This window comes from Patiria miniata, unplaced genomic scaffold, assembly GCF_015706575.1.
Source record: "Patiria miniata isolate m_02_andy unplaced genomic scaffold, ASM1570657v1 HiC_scaffold_26, whole genome shotgun sequence".
Taxonomy (NCBI): Eukaryota; Metazoa; Echinodermata; class Asteroidea; order Valvatida; family Asterinidae; genus Patiria; species Patiria miniata.
This window is the reverse complement of record NW_024037065.1, coordinates 276,587-287,463: the sequence shown is the minus strand read 5'-3', so window position 1 is coordinate 287,463 and position 10,877 is coordinate 276,587. Positions and strand designations below refer to the sequence as shown.

Here is a 10,877-nt window from a genome sequence, read left to right as displayed (position 1 = left end):
TGTGTTCTGTACGCCATGGCTGACTCAACAGAAGAACGAAAGCAGTCTTCGCCTACACCCTTCCTCGTTCCTACACCAGAAATTCCGGAAACCCCAGATGCGCAACCCCCCTCTAGTGAACTGACATCAATACTCTGCAACCCACAGCTTCTTCAGCAAATTAGAGATCATATCTTGAGCAAAGAAGAACGCCTCAGCGGACGTTCAAGAGCCACCAGATCTTCAAGGCAATCTTCAAGATTTTCAGGAGTTTCGGTCAAGGCAACGCTTGCTGCCGAGGCAGCTGCCTTGAAAGCGAGGCTTGAGTTTGCAGATGTTGAAGGAAAACAGAGAGCAGAGGTCGAACGGCAACAAGCTGAACTCAAGAAAATCCAAACTTTGACAGACCTGCATGAAACCGAAGCAAGGTTAAAGGCCATCGAGCAAGCAGAACGAGAAGAATATGCTGAAATTGTGACTGATGCCGTGAAGGAAACAGACAGCAAAACTTCACTAGTAGAAGAATACATCAAATCCCTGCCTACCCCGAATGCTACTCATGGAGCGGATGAGTCTGCAGTAAAGTCAGTCTCACCAGTAGGAACACCGGAAATTCCACAGCCAAACCAAGACTCTAGTACATCACAGCAGCAGATCAAGAGCGAGTTGACAACGCCCAGTCCACAGACTACGCTGCAAGATCTCACAAAGACGTTTGCAGAGCAGATAAACCTGAGTCGTCTACCGACGCCAGAGCCTGGTGTATTTACTGGCGACCCCCTTAAGTATCCGAGATGGAAGCGTGCCTTCGAAATACTCATAGAACAGAGGGGTATCCCACGCTCAGAGAGACTCCACTACCTACAAAAGTACCTGGGTGGAACTGTGAAGGAGTCCATAGAGGGCTACTTCTTCCTCTCAACTGACGACGCATTTGACAAGGCAAAGGAGCTTCTTGAGAAGAGATTTGGTGATCCCTTTGTTGTCGCCAACGCTTTCCGCAACAAGCTGGAATCATGGCCCAAGATCTCTCCTCGTGATGGAACTGGGATGCGAAATCTTGCTGACTTCCTCGGTCAGTGCCAGGTGGCTATGGAGACAATTGGTAGCCTCCAGGTACTCGATGACGAAAGAGAGAACAGAAAAGTACTTGTCAAGCTCCCTGACTGGTTGATCAACAAATGGGCTAGAAAGGCTGTGGAGTTCAAAGAAAAACAGAAGAAGTATCCTCCATTCAGCGACTTTGTAAAGTTCATGCAACTGGAGGCCAAGATTGCATGCGACCCTGTGACTTCGATACAAGGACTCAGGGGACAAGACAGACAAAACGACAAAGGTGAAAGGAAAAGAACCCCAGGAGGGAGTTCCTTCTCAACCAGTGCGAATGAGGCAACAAAGAACAGCAACACAGGAAGGGGGATCCAGAATCCAAGGTCCTGCCTTCTCTGTAGCAAGAATCACAACTTGGGCGATTGTTGGGAATTTCTGAAACAGCCATTGGAAGAGCGCAAGACTTTTGCGATGAAAAAGGGGCTTTGTTTCGGATGTCTTAGCCAAGGGCATATGTCAAAGCACTGCAAACGGAGAGCCACGTGCAAAACCTGTGCAAAGTCTCATCCGACAGCTCTTCATGGAGACATCAGAAAGACAGAGAAACCCACAGAAGGTGGAAAACATCCTCAGCAGAATTCTGAGAAGCAGCAAACATCTGTCAGCTCCCACACAGGTGTTAGTCATCTTAGTGGAACGAGCAACTGCTGTAAAAGTTCGATGATCGTCCCAGTATGGGTCTCACATCGTGATAAACCGGAGAAAGAGAGGCTGGTCTATGCGCTCTTGGACACTCAGTCAGATACGACATTCATTTTGGACAGCACTTGCGAGGCATTGGATCTACAGGGTACCAAGGTCAATTTACTGCTGTCCACCATGTTTGCGGAGGATCAGAAGGTAGCAAGCAGAAAGATAGATGGGCTGATAGTGCGTGGGCTCGACAGCCATCTAAAGATTTCGCTACCAGCTGCATACTCAAGGGAAATAATGCCAGCCAACCGTTCTCATATCCCGACCTCAGAGATGGCCAGGAAGTGGCCACACTTGGAGAAGCTTGCTGATTTGTTGATGCCTTCGACTGACTGCGAAGTAGGCATTCTCATCGGCTATAATTGTCCGCGTGCCTTGGCACCTCGTGATGTCGTTCCTCCTGTCAACAATGGACCATACGGTCAAAGGACCGTCCTTGGCTGGGGCATCGTCGGTATTGTAGACCCAAACCAGTGCGAAGTCGACGACTGTGATCCCATCGGTGTGAGTCACAGAATTCTGATCCATGAAGTGCCATCGTTTTTGACAGTTGGTGAAAGCCCGAAAGGATGTACAGAAGAGAATGTTGACAACATTCAATTCTCCTTCAGAAGTCGTGTAAAGGAGATGGTCAGTCCCTACGAAGTTGCACAAATGATGGAACTAGACTTCTCCGAGCGAAAGTCAGACGAGATTGCACTGTCTCAAGACGACCGTAAGTTCTTGTCCAAGATGGAGGAGGGTATTCATCAAAGATGCGACAGTCACTTTGTCATGCCGTTACCCTTCAAGGAAGCAGAACCTAAACTTCCAAACAACAAGATTCAAGCTCTTCAGCGTCTCAAGCAGCTAAAGGGCCGGTTCAAGAAGAACCCACAGTATCACAGCGAGTACAATGCCTTCATGAATAACATCATCAAGAGTGGCTATGCTCAGAAGGTTCCTGATTCCGAGCTTGATGTCTCTGATGACTGTGTATGGTACATACCCCATCATGGTGTCTACCATCCGAAAAAACCTGAGAAAATCAGAGTGGTCTTTGACTGCAGTGCCAAGTTTGAAGGAAAGTCTTTGAATGACTATCTCCTACAGGGTCCTGACCTGACCAACACACTTGTGGGTGTCCTATGTAGATTTCGACAACAACCGATCGCCTTTATGTGCGACATAGAGCAGATGTTTTACCAGTTCTATGTGATTCCAGACCACCGGAAGTTCCTTCGATTCTTGTGGTGGGAAAAGGGAGACCCTGAAGCTGAACCAAAGGAGTTCCAGATGAATGTCCATCTGTTTGGTGCGGCATCATCCCCTGGGTGTGCGAACTTTGGTCTCAAACAAATTGCGAACAGCTATGAAGAAGAATGTGGTTCTGCAGCTGCAAACTTTGTGCGAAATGACTTCTATGTGGACGACGGTCTGAGATCTGTTTCCACCAGCGAAGAAGCCATTGAGTTGATAACGAAGACCAAGGATCTCTGTGGCAGAGGTGGTTTGCGATTGCATAAGTTTGTCTCCAATTCACGAGAAGTGATGGAAGCAGTTTCGCCACAGGATCGTGCCAAAGGAATCAAGGATCTTGACTTGCGTCACGACTCTCTCCCCATCGAGCGAGCACTTGGCGTCCATTGGTGTATCGAGTCGGACACATTCCAGTTTCGAATCATTCTGAAGGACCAACCACTCACAAGACGAGGAATCCTTTCCACGATCAGTTCGGTATATGATCCTCTTGGATTTGTGAGTCCTGTTCTGTTGGTTGGTAAGCAGATATTACAGGAGCTGTGCAGAGATCAGGCAGAGTGGGATGATCAACTTCCTGAATCCTTACGGCCAGCTTGGGAACGGTGGAGGAGCGATTTGGCTCTTTTAGAGAACTTCAAGATGCGACGATGCTTTCTTCCGGAGAATTTTGGTCGTGTTGAATCAGTAGAGATTCATCATTTCTCTGATGCAAGTACCACTGGCTATGCCCAATGTTCATACCTGAGACTCACCGATGACCAGCGAAGAGTGCACTGCAGCCTCATCATGGGGAAATGCAGAGTCTGTCCTCTGAAGCCTGTTTCTGTGCCACGCCTTGAGCTAACAGCTGCGGTGGTGTCAGTCCGTGTCAGTGCTCTGTTACAGAAGGAGCTCGAGTATGAGAATGTCTATGAGGTCTTCTGGACCGACAGTAGGGTAGTGTTGGGCTACATTGCCAATGATGCACGGAGATTCCATGTTTTTGTTGCGAATCGGGTGCAGCGTATCAGAGACCACACCAAGCCTTCCCAGTGGCGACATGTTGCTACAGATGTTAATCCGGCAGATGACGGATCAAGGGGTCTTGGAGTTGAGGAATTGATGAACAAATCAAGGTGGCTTGTTGGACCTAACTTTCTATGGGAAGAGCAGGTTCCTATCACAATCGAAGCCAGCAGTCCAACCATTTCTCCAGAGGATCCGGAGGTGAAGAAGGTCAAGAGCCTTGCTACACAGACTGCGAAGCAGACATTCGAGCTTGAACGTCTTGAGCGCTTCTCTGAATGGCATCAAGCCAAGAGAGCTATAGCGACTTGTCTGAAGTTCAAGTCTCTCCTGATGAAGCGTTCCATAAAGAAACCACAGCCAAATTCGATCCAGGCTCTACGAAAAGATGCGATTCCTCTCTACAAACCTGTGATGGTAGAGGACATGTGCCAAGCTGAACTAGAAATCCTGAGACTGGTGCAGAAAGAAGCCTTTGCAGAGGAAATCAAAATCCTGGAATCTCTCAAGGTCAACAGCGACAACCCTAGCAGATCCAAGGTTCGAGAGCGTAACAAAGTCATGAAGACTAAGAGTTGTCTCTACAAATTGGACCCATTTCTGGATGCTGACAACATTCTGCGAGTTGGAGGCCGCATTAGAAGGGCTGGGTTTCCTTCTAACTTCAAACACCCAGCTGTCTTGCCCAGAAAGCACCACATCACCGAATTGATCATTCGACATTGCCATCAGCAAACCCAACATCAGGGTCGGGGCATGACCGTGAATCAAATCCGAATGAATGGCTTTTGGATTATTGGCTGTAGCTCGGCTGTTTCCTACTACATATCCAAATGCGTACGATGCAGGAAGCTCTTCGGCCAAGTTCAAGAGCAGAAGATGGCGGACTTGCCGGAGGACCGTCTCGAACCGGCACCACCATTTACCAACTGTGGCGTGGACTTCTTTGGTCCTTGGTACATCAAAGAAGGAAGAAAGGAATTAAAGAGATACGGAGTTCTCTTCACGTGCATGGCAACACGTGCCATTCACATCGAAACAGCTGCAAGTCTCAGCTCAGACTCCTTCATCAACGCTGTACGGAGATTCATTTCCATTCGTGGGCCCATACGACAGCTGAGATCTGATAGAGGCACGAACTTCATTGGGGCAGAGTCCGAGCTCAAAGAAGCTGTCGCTGAAATGGACCATAGCTCTGTGAGGCAGTTTCTCCTGAAGGAGGGATGCGATTACAGCCACTATGAAGTCAAGATGAATGCTCCATCAGCCAGCCATACAGGAGGAGCATGGGAACGACAAATACGTTCGGTGCGTAGAGTTCTGGGGCCACTGATGCATCAGGCAGGCTCTCAGCTTGATGACGAGTCTTTGAGAACACTGATGTGTGAAGCAGCTGCAATTGTTAACAGTAGACCTCTTACAGTGGACAACTTGAATGACCCAACTTCACTTGCGCCACTTACCCCAAATCACCTGTTGACGATGAAATCCACTATCATTTTGCCACCGCCTGGAAGGTTCCAGCGTACTGACATATACTCCCGCAAACGATGGCGTCGAGTTCAATACTTAACGAATGAGTTTTGGTCACGATGGAGGAAGGAGTTTATTCAAAACCTCCAACTGCGTCAAAAGTGGATACGACCACAGGATGACCTTCACATTGGGGACATTGTCATCATCAAAGACGAGAATCTTCCTCGCAATCAATGGTTGCTTGCTCGGATTGCTCAGGTGTTCCCAGGCGAGGACAATCATGTAAGGAGGGTCAAACTCGCTATTGGTGACCCCCACTTGGACGACAAGGGAAAGCGAGTCCATTCTGAGAAGTTCCTGGAGCGTCCCATTCAGAAGCTAGTCTTACTTGTGGAGGACTTGGAGACCAGGAGAATCCCCGACGAGGAGCCCTGAGAAGCTTCAACATACATGTTGTGTTTAGTAGTTGTATGCTTAGATAACCTGTTAGTTTATTGTTGTTTAAAGTACTTGAGTTTAGAAATTTGATAGTTTATCTTGTTCAAAGGTAAATGATTACCAGTGAGATGCTTCAAAGATGATTTATTGTATGTTTGTACAATGTACTCAGACAACTTAAAGGAGCAGTTACCATGTAATTTTTGCATTTTAGTCTAATCAGTGCATGTTCACAATGTTGATCAAGACGAGTCTAGATTACTATAACTTCTGATTGTAAATTAGTTACACTAATTTGGGGAGCCATGTTAATGTATTCACAAGTTTGCATTTGTGTATAGCGCCCTCTCTCAGATGACTTTGGAGAACACAACTGAGCCACGAACAAACACACGTTAGCACATGTAAAATCCCTTCATGTCAGACATCTTTGGACGATATTTTCTGAGAATCGCTTGAGGTTTTGTCTCTTTTGAGACCCAACAAACTCAAATAAGAGGGAAAGGATGCAAGGAGGTAATTTAGAGACTTGTAATTCTTGAGAAAGAAGTGTAAACCATATATTTGATTCATTTTATAGATAATTCTGCGATCAGTTTTGACATTCTGTAGCTCAAAATTGAGTGTGATTTTCGTATATGTTTAACCATTGAATTTAGGAATTTGGATTAAGTGATGATTTATGTACGATGCTTTTATAATTCATGTAATACTCTGTGAACTTAAGGACATTTACTTTGTTTATATATTCACAGTTTTCACGAAGCCACTGCGGATTATTTCACAAGCCACTGCGAACCATTTCATGGAAGACTTGCGAGTTGCGAATCATTTTCATGGAATAAATGCGAGATGTTATAATCAACGGCTTCTGTAGAGACCCTTGTTTACTCCTTAGTTACCGACCTGTGACCTAGATGTGACCTGTGACCTAGATGTGACCTGTGACCCCCTGCGAAACCCCTAGTAGTAGCACTACGAACACCTAAAAGACTGCACCTCGAAATTGATTTAGTGCTGCCGCTACAAGCACTTTTCCAAACCAAACCACAAAATGAACATAACAGAGGGGGAACACTTGAGCAAGAATTTGTTCATTATGTGGTTACGTTGTTTTTAAAACCCTTCTGATCAATTCGTTGATCCAAAAATCTAAAAGGGAGCAGGGAACATCCCATTCCTCCTCATTCCCCATCCAAAAATTCGTGTTTTCAACGATTACTGTTTTTAAGCAGCCTCCAAAAAGCCAACCCTAGCCCTATAGTACCCTACATGGCCTTTCACTCAGTGAGTGTTCCTTTTTTTTTGAAGTCAATACCCGACTCAATGAAAATGTTTAATTTTTATTATTTGAATGAATTTCTCTTTTAATTTTGGCTTAAAAGTTGTAAAAATACTTACTGTATCTAAATGTACACACATTTTAAAGATTTATATGAGTTATTTAAGAAAAATATTGTTTTTCTATGATGCATTTGTACAACTAACTTTGATAAAAAATGATGGTTATTATGTGGTTTCCCAAAATGAAATTGATTCTAAAATCTTTATTGTAGGTTCTTTTTATTGGTTATTGTAGGAACTATTACAAATTGACATTTTTTATAATTTCCTGAAAACTGGTGGCTGACAGCGTTTTCCTTATTTTTTTAGGAACTTAATTATTTCTAAAACGGCTCATTATGTGGTTGAGCATGATTGTTTTTGTTACACCAGCAGGGTGTTTCATAAAGCTTTACAATTAATCTTATCTCCAAATTATCAATCTTATCTCCGAAACAATTAATCTTAAATGCCTAAATTTACAATTAATCTTTTCTCCGTTTCATAAAGAAAGTTAAGATTAATACCGAACTTAATTTCATCCCGGATCAATCTTAGTTTTACACTTGATCCTGGATCAATTGTAGAAACAAAGTAATCAATCTTAAGTGTCATGTGACAATTTATTTGGCGGGAAAAATAAACACTTAGTTCAGAATATTGTGTCTGTGTCACTTCATTGCTCTCAAATCATGGCTCTCCAGTTGCTTTTGATGGAGAATCGGCGCGCTTTGCGAAGAGAGCGAGTGTTCAGGGATAGAAAGAACCCGCTAGATGAGTATAATGATGTAGAGATGTACAAGAAATATCGATTTACTCGATTTGGCTGTCTGCACGTCATCAACAGAATTGAGGCAGAGCTGCATCATCCGACCCAACGAAACCACGCACTACCAGCAAGCCTTCAGGTGTTCATAGCCCTGCGATTTTATGCCACAGGTTCATTGTATGATTATGCAGGTGAGATGCAAGGCTGTAGTATTGCTACCTGTTCGCGAGTTGTGAGAAGAGTGACCCCTGTGTTATGCCGTCTTCGTAATGAGCTAATTCAGTTTCCGACAACACCGGTAGCTGTGCGAGAGATGCAGAGGGATTTGTTTGGCTTGTCAGGCTTCCCCGAACTTGTAGGTGTGGTTGATGGAACTCACATTGGTCTGCATGGATGCAATCTTGGGAACAATGAACACATATATGTAAATAGGAAGGGCAGACACACCATCAATGTACAGGTTGTTTGTGATGCCCATTTCAAGATCACCAATGTTGTGGCGAGGTGGCCTGGCAGTACCCACGACAGCCGTATCTTCCAGGCAAGCCGTATTGGACAGCTGTTCCAACGGCAAGAGCTACAGGGTATTCTGCTGGGGGATTCTGGCTACGCGCTTCAGCCCTGGCTAATGACACCATTACTCAATCCAGCCACAGATGCAGAGAGAGCCTATTACAGGTAAATTCGAAAAATCAAACAACCAATGCCTTAGGACTGGCTGTAGAGATTTAACATGCAGCAGCTTTATATAATTGATAAACAATTGCGGAATCCCAAAATAAGACTTCACATTCATGTTTAACTTGCCAGCAATGCAGTGCTTTATTTACTAGCTAGGGCAGCAGCATTGCTAGTCCCGCCCCCACCACGTTCAGACTTTTTTGGTCGGCAAATTTGTGTATCTGTTGCCGAGTGACTTTTCGACTACTGCGTCTCCTGAAATAAATACACATTTTTTTCACAAAAACTGTTGGCAAATTGATATCATATGCCCTCATCCAAATTGAATTTGGTCTAGCGACGCCCCTGTTCGAGGGGCATGACATGCCGCAAATCTTGTGTGCTACCGGTTAATTACGTCATAAATAATCGTGGTTTGATTGTATCTTCATTTGCATTTTATACAGAGCTCATGCCCACACCAGAGTCGTGATTGAGCAAGTTAATGGACAGCTCAAGAATAAGTTCCGATGTCTGCTGGGTCATGGCATGCAGATTGTTCCAGAGAGGGCATGTGACATCATCATCGCCTGCTGCGTGCTTTTCAACATCAGCAAGTTGTTGAAGGAACCTCATCTGGATCCTGAAAACGACCAAGAGGACGAGGAAGACGACAATGAAGATGTGGAAGAGGATGAGGTAGTTGCAGGTGTAACTGGGGCATCAGTGAGGGCAAGAATAATCACCAATTGTTTTGGTTAACGGTTTATATACTTGTGATTAGACTGACCTGCCAACACAGATAAGAAAACAAGCTTTTCTAATCAAGACATTTTGTTTTCCAACAGGCAATAAATTAATTTATTAAGCCATAAAGACTGAGGGTTGAGTATGCCAAGCCAATGGCCAACATACAGCCACTCAGTCCAAGTGAGACGAATACATCTGTGTATGAATAAGTTCATTTCTTTTAAAGTTTTAAATAGGAATGGTTAAACTGTCGGAGGTATTTATGAATAATTATTTAAATTGTAGATTTTTGTAAACAAGGAATACTTGTCTCTAGGCACATTTTTTTTTTTTGTATTTACAACTGATAAATTCTTGTTTAGTTAAAACAATCGAACAGCATTTGAAGTTGAATGAAATTAATTAAATGCTGATCGCGACAGCGATTGAAGACATATTAAATATAATAACTTTTTTTTGTCGTACATAAAGACTGAGTGTTGAGCATGCCAAGCCAGTGGTCCATTCAAAGCCACCTAAGTCCAAGTTTCTATATATGTGATATGAATACATACGATAAATACATTTCTTTTCAAATTTTATTTATGAGTTTATCATAACAGAAATACACCAAAACTAACAACAACTGTGAACTTGAGAAAAAGTCGCCGAACTTTAGGAACTACATCATATTTGATGATAACTTGAAAATTTGGAATATTAATACAAAATAAGCCATGTGTTCATGATAACTGACTGGAGATCGAAGTGTGTATCTTCACTTAATATGAAGAAAATATCATTAATTATAACGAGTCACTGAGTGTAAACTTTCAAAATGGGCAAGAGTAATGATTGTTTTGCTAACTTTTCCCATTTGCAAACAGGTAAACACAACCTCCAACATGTACATGTTAACAGGGGAAACTTATGCACATTTTTTGGTTGTAATTACAACAGATAAGAGCTTGTTAAAGTAAAAACAGCATTTGAATGTTACTGCATGGAATTAAATAAGGCTGATGTGGACAAGGATTGCAGACACACCAAGATAGCCCTCTGAACATCTAGATTTTGCCTCATCATGTCCACCTTTTCTCTCTCAACTCTCAAGAGCTCCTCTTCTACTTCAAAACCTTTTATTCTTGCGACCCTGGGAGCCATTTGCTGCTGTTGTTTGCGACTGCATTTGGTGCTGCTGTTATTGCTGCAGGGGTTCAAGTTGGTGTTTCTGGCACTGTTGCTGCTACTGCCAATGTTGTTGCTGTTGTTATCATTGGCCATGCGGTCGCTTTGAGTGACGCTGTCGCAGTGCTGTGGCTCTTGTATGATGCTGAAGTTGTTGGACTCTTGCGACGACCCCTCCTCTTGTGATTGGGAATCCTGCACAAAATAAGGAAATACACATGATTTTATTCTATGATGATCCGAAAGGTCAGACCGAATCTTCAGA

At 43.8% G+C, this 10,877-nt stretch overlaps 2 protein-coding genes across 2 annotated transcripts; both read left to right on the top strand.

Annotated features, from left to right (window-relative positions):
• Positions 1–15: 15 nt before the first annotated feature.
• Positions 16–5,940, top strand: LOC119733661. Its single transcript, XM_038207059.1, has one exon. It carries the CDS (start codon positions 16–18, stop codon positions 5,938–5,940), a length of 5,925 nt encoding a protein of 1,974 aa, XP_038062987.1.
• Positions 5,941–7,954: 2,014 nt separating this feature from the next.
• On the top strand, positions 7,955–9,461 carry LOC119733625 (putative nuclease HARBI1). The gene is made up of 2 exons (XM_038207031.1): positions 7,955–8,713; positions 9,163–9,461. The coding sequence occupies exons 1-2, from the start codon at positions 7,959–7,961 to the stop codon at positions 9,455–9,457; spliced, it is 1,050 nt and encodes a 349-aa protein (XP_038062959.1). The 5' UTR covers positions 7,955–7,958; the 3' UTR covers positions 9,458–9,461.
• Positions 9,462–10,877: the final 1,416 nt, after the last annotated feature.

What these genes read in the sequence shown, in the direction of transcription:
- LOC119733661 (XM_038207059.1), top strand. Translation starts at nt 16, where the DNA reads ATGGCTGACTCAACAGAAGAACGAAAGCAGTCTTCGCCTACACCCTTC.
- LOC119733625 (XM_038207031.1), top strand. Translation starts at nt 7,959, where the DNA reads ATGGCTCTCCAGTTGCTTTTGATGGAGAATCGGCGCGCTTTGCGAAGA. An exon ending in GCAGAGAGAGCCTATTACAG is followed by an intron (nt 8,714 to 9,162) that starts GTAAATTCGAAA and finishes CATTTTATACAG; the next exon opens with AGCTCATGCCCACACCAGAG.